The sequence below is a fragment of the Monodon monoceros genome, unplaced genomic scaffold (genome assembly GCF_005190385.1).
Source record: "Monodon monoceros isolate NGI ecotype Baffin Bay Population unplaced genomic scaffold, NGI_Narwhal_1 Super_Scaffold_6, whole genome shotgun sequence".
NCBI classification, from domain to species: Eukaryota; Metazoa; Chordata; class Mammalia; order Artiodactyla; family Monodontidae; genus Monodon; species Monodon monoceros.
Genome location: NW_021703783.1, coordinates 73,998,358 through 74,015,103, shown reverse-complemented (window position 1 = coordinate 74,015,103; position 16,746 = coordinate 73,998,358). Strand labels below are relative to the sequence as shown.

Genomic DNA, 16,746 nt, shown 5'->3' with positions numbered 1-16,746 from the left:
TATACGTAGAGAATCCTAAAGATGCTACCAGAAAACTACTAGAGCTAATCAATGAATTTGGTAAAGTTGCAGGATACAAAATTAATGCACAGAAATCTCTTGCATTCCTATACACTAATGATGAAAAATCTGAAAGAGAAATTAAGGAAACACTCCCATTTACCATTGCAACAAAAAGAATAAAACACCTAGGAATAAATCTACCTAAGGAGACAAAAGACCTGTATGCAGAAAACTATAAGACACTGATGAAAGAAATTAAAGATGATACAAACAGATGGAGAGATACACTATGTTCTTGGACTGGAAGAATCAACATTGTGAAAATGACTATACTACCCAAAGCAATCTACAGATTCAATGCAATCCCTATCAAACTACCACTGGCATTTTTCACAGAACTAGAACAAAAAATTGCACTATTTGTATGTAAACACAAAAGACCCCAAATAAACAAAGCAATCTTGAGAAAGGAAAACAGAGCTGGAGGAATCAGGCTCCTGGACTTCAGACTACACTACAAAGCTACAGTAATCAAGACAGTATGGTACTGGCACAAAAACAGAAATATAAATCAATGGAACAGGATAGAGAGCCCAGAGATAAACCCACGCACATATGGTCACCTTATTTTTGATAAAGGAGGCTTTATCAAAAATATACAATGGAGATATACAAAGGAATATACAATGGAGAAAATATACAAAGGAATATACAATGGAGAAAAGACAGCCTCTTCAATAAGTGGTGCTGGGAAAACTGGACAGCTACATGTCAAAGAATGAAATTAGAACACTCCCTAACACCATACACAAAAATAAACTCAAAATGGATTAAAGACCTAAGTGTAAGGCCAGACACTATAAAACTCTTAGAGGAAAAATAGGCAGAACACTCTATGACATAAATCACAGCAAGATCCTTTTTGACTCACCTCCTAGAGAAATGGAAATAAAAACAAAAATAAACAAATGGGACCTAATGAAACTTAAAAGCTTTTGCACAGCAAAGGAAACCATAAACAAGACAAAAAGACAACCCTCAGAATGAGAGACAATATTTACAAACAAAGCAACTGACAAAGGATTAATCTCCAAAATTTACAAGGAGCTCATGCAGCTCAATATCAAAAAAACAAACAACCCAATCAAAAACTGGGCAGAAGACCTAAATAGACATTTCTCCAAAGAAGATATGTAGATTGCCAACAAACACCTGAAAGGATGCTCAACATCACTAATCATAAGAGAAATGCAAATCTAAACTACAATGAGGTTTCACCTCACACCAGTCAGAATGGCCATCATCAAAAAATATACAAAACAATAAATGCTGGAGAGGGTGTGGAGAAAAGGGAACCCTCTGGCACTGTTGGTGGGAATGTAAATTGATACAACCACTATGGAGAACAGTATGGAAGTTCCTTAAAAAACTAAAAAAAGAACTACCATATGACCCAGCGATCCCACTACTGGGTATATACCCTGAGAAAACCATAATTCAAAAAGAGTCATGTACCACAATGTTCATTGCAGCTCTATTTACAATAGCCAGGACATGGAAGCAACCTAAGTGTCCATCAACAGATGAATGGATAAAGAAGATGTGACACATATATACAATGGAATATTACTCAGCCATAAAAAGAAATGAAATTGAGTTATTTGTAGCGAGGTGGATGGACCTAGAATCTGTCATACAGAGTGAAGTAAGTCAGAAAGAGAAAAATAACTACTGTATGCTAACACATATATATGGAATCTAAAAAAAAAAAAAACAGAAAACCATGGTTCTGAAGAACCTAGGGGCAGGACAGGAATAACAACGCAGACATAGAGAATGGACTTGAGAACATGGGGAAGGGGAAGGGGAAGCTGGGACGAAGTGAGAGAGTGGCATGGACTTATATACACGACCAAATGTAAAATAGATAGTTAGTGCGAAGCAGCCGCATAGCACAGGGAGATCAGCTTGGTGCATTGTGAAGACTTAGAGGGGTGGGATAGGGAGGGTGGGAGGGAGACGCAAGAGGGAGGAGATATGGGGATATATGTATACATATAGCTGATTCACTTTGTTATAAAGCAGAAACTAACAGACCATTGTAAAGCAATTATACTCCAATAAAGATGTTAAAAAAAAGTGGGGGGGGCGGCTATGTGTGTTCTGTAAAGTTTACCTGAGGTCAAATTGGTCAAGCTGGGGAGGAAAAAAAAAAAAAGAAGGAAGCAAGGTATACATGGCATGAAATATGTGGTGATTATTACTGGTGCTCACCTAATTTGTCTGTTTTTCTCCTCCTCCTGGGCACATGGAGGACTGGACTGCCTGGCCCTGGTGGTTGGGTGGCACCATTTTGCAGAGTTCTGGCCAATGAGTTGGGAATAGAAGTGACAGCATTTAAATGTCAACAAGACATCCTTGGATTTCTCCTTTCCCACTGGCTCCCATCACGTTTGAGGAGGCAGCTGCTTTGCCAGCCTTGGTTCCAGAATGACTAAGAGAAGAGTTTCCCTGGTGACACATGTATGGGTAGAGAAATCTGTGTTACTTTAAGAAGCAAACCTTTGTTGTTTTAAACCTCTGAGAATTTGCGGTTGTTTGTTTTGCAGCATAACCTAGCTTATTATGACTGACATATTATTCAAATAATTTACCTCCAGAGAAAGGAAAAGCGTGATAGGGAAGAGATGGTGTGTTATGGTTGCCCTGGATAGAGCTCTAAAGGAGATTAGTGGAAGAGAGGAAAGGTGTAAATTCAGATGTAAAGGATCCTTCCAAGCTGGGTGCCCAGGGCTTGGGGAGATCTTGTATTACTTCTGAAATCAAAGTCCTAATAATACTATAATTACAAATTGGGCAAAGTCATAGCACTCTTGATATTAACTACATACGACTTAAAGGTACATGGCCTAGCAAACACCATTGAGGTATATGCTGGCTGCAGGCCTCAGAGCTTAAAAGCACTTGTAAGCTTACTCAGAAAAAGGATAGAAGAGTGAATAAAAGCATGGATTTTGGAATTAGATGGGCCTGAATTCAAATCTCAGTTCTACTTCTTAAATCAGCCTAAGTGTCAGTCTTCTTATCTCTAAAGTGGAGATAAAAACAGAACCTACTTCAAAGGTTTGATGGGAGCACTAATTGAGGTCATATCTGTAAAGTGTCAAGTGTACTGCCTGGTATTACTAAATGTTCTAGCTTTTTCCAGTCCCCTGGAAGCCCAAGGGTTGGCTGGTTATAGAATGACTGCCTTACTGTCCTGTGTTGAACATAGCGAATCCCATGCCTACCCAATGCAGCTTCAAACTGGATCTCATGGGAGCTTTCAGCCATTACCAGGCTCAGTGCTGTATCTCTGCCTATGACTTCTGCACACTCCCACCCTCCTAGGTTATCAAGACCAGTGCCCCACTTTAAAAGATATCCAGGAAAATCCAAATATGCAAGATGATAGATTGGGGCAGGATTATTCATGCTCCAAGATTCTTGTCATTATGCCAAAGAGTCCAGAAATTTCCTTAGTCCTTTGCAGGTTTCTTTCTTTCCTTTTAATAAATTGTTTGACAGAGAAAAGGAAAAATAAAACTCAATGACTTCTTTATCCATTAATGATTGATCAAAAATGAGAAAAATCTATGTAAGTGGGAAAAATGACTTCCAAAAGCGTATCTTCTGCCCACAATTTTCTGGGAGCACATCTATTGTGTTGGCCAGGAAGCAGAGCACAGACAGACCTCCAGGTCCCTAAACAATGAAAATTCATCCAGAGGGTTATTGTGATAATGGACACACATCAGATTCCTGTTTCTTCATCACAACCAAGATTTAAAAACCCAAGTCCAAACTCTATGATTATAGGGTAGTGCACAAAGATCCATAGCCAGGAGAAAACACAAATTCTTCTGACCAGGATGAAAATGGAGTCAACTGGCTCCAGCTGTGAAAAAGTACAGAGTTAAGAGGGTGTTACTATTTTTTCAAAATAAATGAGAATATATTATGGCGCAGAGGCAAAATCTACATTACAACTTAAGTCGAAACTGAGACTCCACAGGAACATGGAGATTGCCCCTTCTCAGGCCACTCCCACCCCAATGGCAGAGAGGTTGCTCCTATATTTTGGCACTTGGGGTACCTCGCTGGAAGGGAACAAAAAGCATGAAGCCACCAAGAGGCCCTAAGAGATTCAGTGTTTGACCCAAGGTCAAAGAACCAGAAGTGGACTCCACATTTTCCAGTTGCTAGTTCAAGGTTCTGCCCACTGTAACACAACTTCCTCCTTTCCTGAGAATGGAATCTGCCACTTACCTCAGCCTGCCTGGCATGGAAGCCAGCCTTCAAAGGGAAGCATGCATCTGGGGGACCCAAAGCCCCAAACTCCAGGGCAAATGTGAGCCTGCAGACAAGGAAAAGGAGTCGATGTCTGCACCCTCCCACTGATCTTCTCCCAAGCCACCCCCTCCTTCCCATCCCCTCACACCTAACTTGTCTCCTTAACTCCACTCTAGCTTTGTTCCAAGGCTATTTTCCAAAGGGTCCTTCCAGAGGGATCATATAAAACACAAACCGAGTTCAGTTATTGCCCCATTTAAAAAGCTTTTATCCACTGCCCTCCAGATAAAATTCAAGCGCTTCAGCAAGGCCTATAAGATCTGCCCCGACTTACCTCTGCCTCCTCTTCAGCCTTGTGGGAGAAAGACCTTCCTCACCGAGGGTCTAACGACTCCTTTCCGCCTTTTAATACTCAGACAAAAGGCACCTTCCTCCAAGGTCTTCCCTAACCCCTCAAAGCAGGTTGATGGCACCTTCTCCACAGGTAATTATTACTGCCTTTATATTGGCGTTTCACAATAAATTGTTCATGTGGTTAAAGAGCCTAAACAACATGGTATCCTGAGAGGCAGAACCGGGCTTCAGAGCCCAACAAAAACCTGGGTTTGAACCATGACTTCCCCACTTACTGGGGAAGTCAAACCTCAGTTTCATTTTCAGTAAATGAAGAAATTCATACCTTAACAGTTTGCTGGGAGGGTTAAATGGAATGACAGTATGAGGTAGAAAACACATTCGATGGTTTAATAAATGTTAGTTCCTCTCCTCTCCATCCCTTCCCATTTCCCATTGGCTATAAGAGCTCCCTTAATGCTAGAACTTTCTTTTTACTCTTTTGTATTCCTGGTGAATAATACAGTAGGCACTTAATAAATGTTGGCAGGAAAAAAACAGAAGAGGGAGGGAGGAATGCAGAGGAGGCAGGAAGGGAGGAAAGGAAGAAGGAAATTAAATAATGGAATGAATGAATGAATGAATGAATGAAGCTAGAAGCAAAAGGAGACCCTGATCTGTTAGAGCTAACAAAGTTACTATACACATTGGTCATATGACTGTGAGAATGTTGTAGCCTTCTCTACTAATAAACTCTGAAAGGATATCTGCAGATACTACTGTCACTAAGAAAAGACCCTGAATCCAGAGACTGGCAGGTCTACCAGCAGAAGGCATTGTAGTCCATTATAGGATTGGCACATATATTTTAAAAAATTTTCATTCCCCAAATTGTTCATTCCTATTCCACTCTAAATGCTGGGCTTAACACAAATGAGAATACAAATAAACTGATCTTACTCTAGTGAGGTCTCAATTAACACACATAGATCAGTGGTATGTTATTAAACCAGAGAGGGGGGAAAGAAGCCTTAATTTGTAGTGCCTGCCAGTTTCTGTGGTGTAAATACTCCCACCACAGGTGATTTCAATCTACTAATGACACACTTATAATAATTTAGCTCCCCAAATCCCTAAGCATTTAACAACTGGCTCTCAGGAGCCCTCAGCACACCACTGATTCTCCATTCCTCTTAATTTTCTCATTTTTGCCATCTTTTTAGTCACTCTGTTGTTTTTTTAACATCCTTATTGCCTGATGGACAAGGAAAATAAAAGAGAGAGCAGATGATTTTTCTGTCAGTGGTTCTAGCAAAGGAGATTGAAGAGGGAGGAAGCTGAAACTGCCATGTGTCTATGGGTTTCAATTATCCCTATGCTCTCTGCCCCTTATTACTGCAGATAACTGAGCAGATGCCCTAATCAAATGTGCAAAATATAAACATACTTTCTGATCAAATATAGAATTAATGGCCACAACCTGGTAATAGAAATGAGGCCAAAAAAAGCTATGCTAGAAACCTAAGAAGGGTCAAGTTCATCAAATGCCAGAAGGGAAAATGGATAGAGGACCTCAATAGACATTTTTCCAAAGAAGACATACAGATGGCCAACAGTCACATGAGAAGATGTTCAATGTCATTAATCATCAGGGAAATGCAAATCAAAACCACAATGAGATACCACCTCACACCTGTCAGAATGGCCATCATCAAAAAATACAACAAATAACAAATGTTAGCGAAGATGTGGAGCAAAGAACCGTCATGCATTGCTGGTGGGAATATAAACTGGTGCAGCCACTTTGGAAAACAGTATGGAGATTCCTGAAAAAATTAAAACTAGAACTACCATACAATTCAGCAATTCCGCTCCTGGGTATTTACCCGAAGAAAACAAAAACACTAAACTGAAAAGATATGTGCATCCCCATGTTCATTGCAGTATACTTACAATAGCAAACATATGGAAAGAACCAAAGTGTGCAGCCATAGATGAATAGATAAAGATGCGAGATATATATATATATACACAATGGAATACTACTCAGCCTTTAAAACAAAAAAGAATGAAATCTTGCCTTTTGTGACAACATGGATGGACCTTGGGGGTATTATGCTGAGTGAAATAAGTCAGAGAAAAATACCATATGATCTCACTTATATGTGGAATCTAAAAACAAAACAAACAAAACAAAATGAAACATAGATAGAACAAACTATCCATAGATAGAACAAACGGGTGGAGGGGGATGGGCAGGACAGGTGAAGGGAATTAAGAGGTACAAACTTCAAGTTATAAAATAAGTCAAGGGGATGTAAAATGCGGCATAAGGAACATGGTCAATAATACTGTAATGATTTCGTATGGGGACAAATGTTTACTAGACTTGTGGTGATCACTTCAAAATGTATTTAAATGTCAAATCACTATGTCGTACACCTGAAACTAACATAATATTGTACATCAACGATAGTTCAACTTTTAAAAAGATGGCAGAGGGCATGTTAAAATGGGAAATCAGACAACTCCCCTGGATAGAAATAAACAGGGAAAATATTTTTCTGAATGTTAAAGATCACAGCAGCTCTCTGGACCAAAATCTAAACAGGAAAAAGCACACCAAACTAACAGAAGGGAAAACCGTTTAGCAAAATGTAAGTTTTTATCTTAATGTGGTTGGAAACTGGAGAGATATAAATTTTATAAAGTTCTGTGATGAAGCCTCACTCTCTCTGCCATAGGAAAGGGGCTCCTTGGGTGGTAATTATGCTTAGACAGAAGAGGAAGGCAGCTGGCAATATTTCCTTCCTTCTCACTAGGACTCTGGCTTGCCTTCCCCTTCCCTCTGTTTTTAACAGAGGCAGTACTACATGAGTAATAATACTTCACGAAATATGCTCCTGATCTCTAGGGCAAGTCAGAGTTCCTATAAGTTAAGGATGCAGTTCAGAGTGAGAATTGTCTATGAAAGCAGTTTTATGGCTCAGTAGATGTTTATTGATGCAACCCCATTCTCTGTGACAACACTCGTGTGATCCAGCCTCTCTCGTTGACAAAGCTCCCGAAGGAATACCCAGGTTTTGCTCCATGATTTCAGCTGACTTACTATCTAGGCATTTGGTACTCCGGGGCTTTTAAGAAGCTTCTGTGGCAACAGCTGTTACTTTACTTTAGTAATAAAGTAACCTGAACTCAAGCCACATAGAGGAAAAAATTAGAAACATCAAAAATATGTGAAGATGAGAATACAAGAAAACCATGCCTACATAGGAGAGTGAAACGAAACTATCACAGATTCATTTTTACAAATAGATATCCAGAAGGGAAGGAACAGAGGGTATTTCCATTCCATTCAAATGAAGGGCAACTTAGTGAAGAAGCAGCTTCTGATACTTTACATAAAAAGAGTTAAAAAATGCACATGACAAAAGCGTGGCATTTGGGGCTGGCTACTTGTTTCAAAACCTGAAAGGAATCAAAGAATGAGACAAAGAGTCAGATTTAATCTTACCGATCCTAAATCACTCAGTTACCCAACTCTGGGAGAAGGTAATTAACTACCCCCTTTCACTGGAGTATGATCTGGCCAGCAGGGCTGGGTCAGACATGCAAACAGAGCAACCTCATGCTACAAAAGGGGAAAAGTAAGGCAGGAATGAACTGAGCCATTAGGACCAAGAGTGGGCGAAAGAAAGAATGGCTCCCCTGGTGAGGACAGGAGGGTAGGCATTGACTGGGCCAACAGGCGTCACCAGCTGGGCGTGAGTCACATCTGGCAGAGGCAAAAATGAGATCACAAAACAGCATGGATGGCAGGGTTTCGATTTTAAAACAGCAAGTAGATTAGAAACGTTGAGGAGTTAAAAATTAATGCAAAACTCTGATGTGAATCAAAATATCATGAAAACCAGCAGAAGCTGATTCTTCCAGAGTTCGGTGGAAGGAGCCAAGAACAGGGAATTAGCCTGCAGAGTATTCCCAAGGCCCACTGTCTAAATTCCAAAGGAAGGAAAACCCAATGTTCAAAGAACTGTAGGGTGTACAGGGTCGCCAAAGAAAAGTACTGATGATTGAAACAAAGGGTAGGAGGGTGCAGCTTTTACAAATACTAAACCTGAGTTTAAAATATCTGTGTTCCAATATGGACTCCGCCCTTGACTTGCTGGGTTGATGGTGTGTGTGTCTCTGTGTACATGTGCACGCGATTCTCCTGATCTCCCCGGGGCTGGGTGTCTTCCTCAGTAAAATGATGGAACTAAATTATGTCATCTGAAAAGTGGTTTCAAGCTTTATTCTAGGAAGTGAAAAAATTGGGAGAGGAGAATGCAGGCCACTTAGTAAACAAAAGGCCTAGAATGAATGACAACACTTTTTTGCTCCAAAGGCTAGAAACCTCGGACACAGGAGGGCCTCTGCCTAGCTGTTAGATGTCACCACTGCCACTCCACCCCCATTCCTTGTGCCTAAACCCTCAGCTGAGAAGGGCATGGCCTGGTCCTGGGACATTCCATCCCATGGATTATTTGATGACGTGTCTCTCTCCTACCCTCCTCCCAGAGTACAATTTTCTAAAAGCAGAGAAAAATCCTTCCCAAGAAAATAAACACTCCCAAACAACTGTCCCATTCTGTTACCTATTTGGATTACATAATTGCTATGAAGTCAAGACTTTCTTATTGACACGCCAGAAAAGACCTCTCAGCTCATAAGCTGAACCGCCTTTTCTCCACTGTCCAAAGCCCTAAAAAACCTCCAAGGCCCTAAAAAGCAGTCCCCAGTGCCCACTGAGATGGAATGAAAAACTCCACCGCCTCAACTCTGCTCAGAATGGAAACTCAGATCAAAATATTTTAAATCTGTGGAGATGTAAGCCCTGTATACTATATTCCTCAACAATAACGACAGTAACAAACCTTTACTGATGCCCCAAACTGCCCTTCATAAAAGGAGAACACTGATATTTTTTCTGATTCTGTTGAGAATAATTTAGACAAGTGTACAATCTTAACTCTTCTGTTGGCCAGTCTGTAAAATGGGGTGACCGATAATTGGTAACTGGCATCACTTACCAGACACCAGGTAAAACAGTTAACCCCCTCCTGACCCACCCCGACACTAGGAAAAAACCACTAGGCCAAGCTAGCTCCAATCCCACAGAGCACAACGCTAATTAAGATACCTATACTTTTCCCGTTGAGGCACCAGTAAAAAGGCTGAGGGTTCCTCTTACAGCCTGCTCTAACTTGTTCATCTGGATCAATGTAGAAATAGCAGTAAATTGCTCTTCGTAATTCCTCTCCAGGAATAAAAAGGACTAGGATATTCCTGGAATGCCTCCTCACTCACAAATTAGAAGGTATGCCTCCTGTAATCACTGTACTGTGCTCAGTGTGAAGATTAAATGAGATAATGCATGGAACGTGCTGAGCGAGCATCTGGGACACAATAAACTCAATAAATCAATGATGTTACTAACTGTAAAAACAACAACACACAAACAACAAAACAAAACCAAAAAAACGGGAGGAGGGCTGTTTCCTGATGCTTATCGACTTACTTGGAATAGGGAAGATTGAAACATAAGGCAACAATAGTTCCACAGCACAATCCAGAGATGTTTTTGCTGTCCTCTGGTTTTCTTGTAATCAGTCACTTGATAGCCATTAAGAAGAACTTTCCACAATGCCACGGGTACTCACACCCCACTATACATCCAACTCTCAATAACTGAGAGGTAGCAGAGTGTTTGAAACAATGAGGACAGAAATGCAAAAGACCTTAAAGAAATTCCACAAAGCCCCTTGGCACCGATCATGTGCAAGTTTTGCCAGAAAAGCCAAACGTCCCACACCACACAATGGTTCTTGGTGGAAAAAGAGGGTAAATAAAGCACAGACTCTGAGAATCCTAATGAGAAGGTTACCTCCCCATCAGAGACCAGACCTTAAAAGTCTAGCTCTTCTGTAAATTTTAGGTTACAAATAAATTCTTCCTAAGGCACACCTAGCAATCTTTTGTGTTTGGCTCTGCTGTTTGGACACGCACAGTTATGTTTTCCTTCCAGGCACAAAACCGGTTTTTAAGAGCTTCATGAAAATATTCATAATTTCACGATATGCGATTAGCAGGTTTTACTATAATTTATAACTGAATTTTCTTGTTCACTTGGGGCACACACATCATATACTAGGCTCCCCTTCCCAGTGACACACCATAGTATGCAGCTATGCAGCACATTTTGTTTTAAAGGCAGCAAAATGAATAATGTCTGAACTCCAGAAAAGATGGTGCATTTGCAACAGTCGTGAGACCGTGTGGCAAAAAAAAAAAAAAAAAGGCCATAAAACTCTTACTTTGTATTTTGTATTGTGCCTATTCAACCTGTAAAAATTTTTGTAGTTTCTAAACCAGGTTTTTCGGAAACACAATGGGCGTTAGTATTATGCCTTTTCAAGTTGTAAAAGACCAGGCCACTTGGCAATTCTTGTAGTTTCTAAACCATGCTTTCCAAAATGCAAAGGGCAAGTGTGACCTGTAACTTTAGAGAAGGGCAAGTAACGTTCTACCTCTGGCTGAATACTTAGTTATTTCACTTGACAGTAAGTTTTTATGGCAACCCTCTATTACCATGAAAGTGTATGTCCTCTCCGATTCAAAGTAATTAAGTGCAACTTGTGAAAGTCAGGTTTTTTTATTTAATACATTCTAATCAAATAGTAACAGCAGTAAATAAACACTTTGAAAAACAGGCAGGTATCCCCCTATATCTGGAAGAAAATTAAGTCAGAGTATTCTACATGGTAGAAGGGAGACAATTGCTAATGTCCTTGGTTAGACCACTTGGAAATTTCTAAAGCCATTTCTGAAAAATCAATGGCAACAGGTTGTGGGACACAGCTACTTCAAAGGGTAAAATGTCTCTATCTACATGGTTTTATTAACAGGGATTGAGTTGCACCTGTATAGCATGACATTCTTGTCTTTAGCCTTAAAGGAAAAGAAGTCTTTTCCATTTGCACCAGTTTGAAATATTTCTGAAATAAGGCTCCCTTGAAATGGATTACTACAGTACTCATTCACATGAGAGAGTTCATACATGTAGTAAAAAGACAAATACAGGATTTCATGGTCACTTTTTTTGGTTGATTTGGTTAATTGCATAAAATGAAGGATAAATACTCACAAGCATATCTGTTTAACAAATCTCCTAAGTACATCAGAATGCAAAGTATCAAATGTCCTAAAATAGACTCTGATCACCAGGCATACAAAATTGAAGTTAAGCCTGTGTCAGTTTGGTTCCTTCCACTTCTTCAGCACTCCTAAGTGGAGCTCCTTCTCTACTGCCGGTGCTGGCACCTTCCACCTAACAGGAACCTCAGAAAGGCAAAGAGTTCTGATAAATTGTTCCTTCAGCCTTTACTTGGGACGTTTTATTTTTAACTTAAAAGGATAAACTGGTCTTGGTCAGCCTTAGGAAGGGAAGCATCACTCAGGTGAAAATATCTGGGGGAACTTTAAATACCTAGCTACCCCTCCACACATTTAAATTAGATTGACTTCAGCTGTTCTTAGAATTCTGCGTAGTTATCCAGAGCCGTCACTCAAGTTTTGGTTCTCTTTTTACATAGCTGCTTTCGGAGATACTCTATAGGAGGCATGTTTAGAAAAAGAGAAACACTTATACCTGGAATTTATATTCTTCCAAGTAATCTTTTAGTCTTGTTGGTAAAGGCAGTCCCCAGATGGTACCGGTACATTTGTTAATGGTGAGTCTACAGAGATGCTGCAGAGGTGGTGCTGATGTGTAGAGCGGTTTGGTCAGATAAAGGTGAACAGTGCCGTTCCGGGGGGCTTCTGGGCCCGTCCGCTTATCCTTGCACATCTGAACATAGTAGTCGATCAGATGAACCACACTGTCAAATTGTTTAAGCTTGGACTTGACACATATGATAGAGTCCAATCTAAATTTCCCATCTTGGTATTCGATGCGAAGATTAGTTGGTCCAGCTGATGTTTTAACAGATATTGTTAGTAGGTAGTCTGAATGCGAACTATCTCTAATCAAGAAAGTTCCTTCTGGTGCCTCTTTTAATTTCTCTTTGGCTTCATTAACAGTCATACTTCCCCAGTACCAACCTGGGGTTTTTGTTCAAAAGAAAAAGAAAAGAGAGTAAAATAGTTATTATAGAGAATTTTTAAAATAGGGTAAATACTTGGCAACAATTTTTCTAGCTCTAAAAAGAAGTGTGTGAAAGTTTACCAGAGGCTACCATAAATACTTTCTATAGAAATTTGATGAAAACATAGGTCCATTTTATTTTCTGAACAAACTGCAAGCCAGTTTTCTTTTTTAAAAGTAACTTTCTGTAGCTGTTCTTTAAACTCTCTTAAGACTTTCTCCTAACGAAACAAAAGAATGTTTGCAGTATGACACACTGGCTGACCGGGCATGATGCTTCTCCACTAGTCAAGTGAAATCAAAGATTTAATGTAAATTAAGTCAGAAGTTAGAAATAAAAGCCATGCCCTTAAAAAAGTGGAAAACCCAACTCCAGTTAATACCAACAAGATAAAAAGAAGCAACTTTCTGAATGGTTGGTGTCCACTCCCACCCTCCCCAAATCTGTTAGCGGCTGCGTCCATATCTCTTTTCAAAGTCCCATAAAGCACCGCTATTTACTTGTTTTAAGAGGGCAGTTCTAGTATGATACAATAGCTTCTGTTCGCTGCTTTGATTACAACTACCTTATCAGCCATTGAGAAATGAGAGAAAGCCCAATTGATAGTTAGTACTTCCAGTTTACAGTCTTCCATAAACTCTTTTGGACTTTGCCCTAATTCAAATCCAATCACAACCGTCGGTCTCCCCAGCATTCTCGAGTCTACCTGCCAGTTCCATCTCCCATCCCGTTTTCAAAAGTGACTTAGCAACATCTTACAGTTTAAAAGTTTGAACAATGCTCCCCCCCCTCAAAAAAAAAAAAAAACTTTCTCGGGTACCTGCAATCTGCCGGTTCCTCCCGCTGAGGGAAAGCCCGTGGCCTGCACGGAAAGACCGGAACCGCAAGTGAAGGAATTTTTCCTTCTCCCTACTGCTACCAAAACTTCAACTTTGCCCCAAACGTAAGCTTTGAGGATCCTGATTTTGAAAGCCTGCAGGTTTGCCAGAATCTTTTTTTCCATCTTTTCTTCTTTCAGATGCCGAGAGACGACAGCGAGCCGCGCAAAGCGCAAGACTGCACTTGAAACAAGCGAGGCCAAGCTCGGCTGGGGCTTCGCAGCCCGCCCTCCTCCCGGCTTTGCGGCAGTCCTGAGCGGCAATCAGTCGGTCCCCGAACTTGGCCGCCAAGGTTCCAGGCTGCAGCGGCTGCCCGGCCCGGGAGCCAGATGCAGCTGAAGCTGCGGGCAGCGCAGCGCCCACTCGCCGCCCTCTCACCCCGCGGACAGGAAAGGAGCCGGGCACTTTCTCCGGCTAAGGTCCGAGCCCGAGTGCCGACCCCCAAACGGCCGCGGAAAATAGCAAAAATTCCAGCGCCCTAAGAGTCTATTTCCAAAGAGCCCTTCTAGCGCTCTAACCTACCCTAGGCCTCTGAGTCCCCCGAGAACCACTTTTTCTTTCGCATTCCATGGATCCAGGTCCGTAGGGGCATTCTCCCCGCGGTTCCCTGATCTGGGGCGGGGAGGGTAGCGACTGCTTCCCAGCCTCGCTAGCACAACTGCATCCTTGTCTTTGGGGAGGCGCCCCCTTCTCGCACGCATTGCGGCCGGTCCGCTCCCTACCTGTGTGACTAAGTTCCCGCAGGGCCTTCGCCAGACGCGCCGCCTCCGGGGACGGCTCCTCCGCCGACCCCGAGGTCCCCCAATGGCTCTGCGTCCCTTCCGCGCCATTCCCGGAGGGCTCGAGGCACCGCAGGGTCATGGGAGAAGGGTCACCGCGGCAAAGACAGGTGGCCGCCCGAGCTGGGGTCAGAGAGGGGCACGCGTCCTTCTTAGAAGTCAGTGGAAACCCCAAAACGAGTCCCTGAGGGGTCCGCGAAATGGAAATGGAGGGGGAGGTAATGGGGAGCCGCTGGTTCTTCCTCCCCCGGTCCCGGTGCACGGATAGCAAAATCCCCCGCAGGCGCGGTCACGCACAGTTTGCCTGCAAAGAGAAAGTGGAGGGTTGGGTCAGTCGGAACTGGACCCCTGCGGCCGGGGCGTGGGTGGAGGGACAGAGACATGGAAAATCCCGGGAATCCTCCGCGTCTGCGCTCCTGCACCATTTAACCCCGAGCATCCAGTTACTGCCCTGGCCCGTTCTAGAGAAAGAAGGATAAAGAGAGAGCAGGGATCCAAGACGCAAGAGTTGGGGCGGGGGACAGGATGAGGGCGGCGAACCGGCTTATTTCCCGCCCAGGGCTGCTCGCTGAAATCGCAGACTAGGAGATGAGAAGAGCAAAGAGTCACCTGCGGGTACGGTGGTAAACAGGCCTCAGTCAAGGACAAGTAGAAAAATGTAAAAAGGAAAGAACAGGAGAGGTCCCCACTTGGCATTCCTATCTCACACTCCGCACAGCCCGGGGAGCCCCAGGAGGAAGCACCCCGCACAAACCTAGTTCCCGGCCCTACAGCGCCGCGGGGCTTCCCGGGCAGAGCCGGCAGCCCGGGACGCGGAGGTGCGGGAGCTGCCGCAACACAGCAGGAGAGGCTGCCTCGCTCCCCTCCCCCCGCTTCCCGGAGCTCGCTTGGGGCAGGGGTTGGGGGCGCCGTGGCTGCCGCTCCCGAGGCCGGGCGGCTGAGGCTGCTGTTGCCGCCGCGAGCGCTGTCGAGGAATCTGCCCGAGCGCGCAGCCCGCGCGGGGGCTCCGAGCCCTGACCCGAGCCGGGGGCCGAGCAGGCGGCAGAGAGCGCTGCGGGACGTGCTAGACAACCAACGCTGAGCCCTTACCTCGGCCTCGGCCGCCGCTGCCGCCTCCGCACCAGGCAGCCTCCCCAGCAGGCATGGGGCGGGGGAGACGGGAGGGGCCCGGGAGGAGGGGTGTCTGCCCGAGTTTCCCCTGTTGACTTTTAATTTGGGAATGAGATGCCTGGGGATGTGACGAGCCCTGTGCTCAACGGCGGGGGCGGTCGGAGTTCTCTGCACAGAGGGCAAACGTGAGCCCCGGGGACCATCGCCTCGATTCGCCGGGCTCTAACACCCCCTCCGGGCTCGGACACCCCCGACCCGGGGCAGCTGCTGGGTTCCCTCCGGCTGCAACCAAGGAGATGAGAAGGAGAGAGGGAGGGAGGAAAGAGGGCGGGAGGTAGGCGGGTGGGGAGGAGCGGGAGATCAGCTTATTAGGAGGATTATTAATCTGGATGGCAGTTTAGGGGAGGAAAAACAAAAACAAAAACTCTGGAGACTTCCAGACGCCGGGAAATAACTGGAGAAAGCAGGCAGTAGCTCCCAGCCTCGGGGCAGAGCTGCAGCTCGGGCTCTCTAGCCCAGAGGCTCGAAACTGCGGAAGCCAAGGCTGCCCCGCTCTCTCGGCCGCGCCCCAGTGCCCTCCCCAGCCCTCCTAGGGGCGGAGCCCTTGAGCTCCCCGGCCCGATACCTGCCGCGGGCCCCTGCCCGAGCTCCTCCGGCGCCCCAGCTGTAGGCGACGGGGATCCTGAGGCTGTGCGCCCGGGGCCCCGGCGCGCACTGTCCGCGGCCCGCGCAGTGCCAGTGGCGGCGGGCGAGAAGGCTCATGCTTCAAGGGAAGCCCAAGGCCCGCAAGCCGCGGCGGCGGCGAGACTAGACAAGAGTTAAATGTCTGTCCCCGGAGCGCTGTGTGCGCGCGACTTCCCAGACCTACGCGCCTCCCTCGCTCCCCGCCTCTCTCCCTAGTCCGCGCTCCCCGCGCGCCCCGCCCCGCGGCTGCGGAGGCCGCTTTCCAGGAACTTTCCAGGAATCCACCTCACGTGACCGCGGCCCCCGCTACTGCTTTAAAGAGACTCTGGTGCTAATGCGCAGGCTTCAGGAGAGACGGGCTCAGAGCGTTCGGGTGCCGGCCAGGGCGGGGTGGATGCCTGGGAATCCGCCCTCCTCTGACCCCACGCCCCGGAGTTCTCG

At 44.6% G+C, this 16,746-nt stretch overlaps 1 protein-coding gene across 2 annotated transcripts; it reads right to left on the bottom strand.

Moving 5' to 3' along the window:
- Positions 1-11,346: 11,346 nt before the first annotated feature.
- On the bottom strand, positions 11,347-16,476 carry SOCS2 (suppressor of cytokine signaling 2). 2 transcript variants are annotated; one of them, XM_029204128.1, is made up of 3 exons: positions 16,247-16,476; positions 14,455-14,815; positions 11,347-12,810 (listed from the first exon to the last, which is right to left on the bottom strand). In XM_029204128.1, exons 2-3 carry the CDS (start codon positions 14,591-14,593, stop codon positions 12,353-12,355), a joined length of 597 nt encoding a protein of 198 aa, XP_029059961.1. In that variant the 5' UTR covers positions 14,594-14,815; positions 16,247-16,476; the 3' UTR covers positions 11,347-12,352. The 2 variants fall into 2 exon arrangements, with proteins under 2 accessions (XP_029059961.1, XP_029059962.1); XM_029204129.1 differs by lacking the exon at positions 16,247-16,476 and adding an exon at positions 15,601-16,167.
- Positions 16,477-16,746: the final 270 nt, after the last annotated feature.

What these genes read in the sequence shown, in the direction of transcription:
- SOCS2 (XM_029204128.1), bottom strand. Translation starts at nt 14,593, where the DNA reads ATGACCCTGCGGTGCCTCGAGCCCTCCGGGAATGGCGCGGAAGGGACG. An exon ending in GCGGGAACTTAGTCACACAG is followed by an intron (nt 12,811 to 14,454) that starts GTAGGGAGCGGA and finishes CAAAAACCCCAG; the next exon opens with GTTGGTACTGGGGAAGTATG.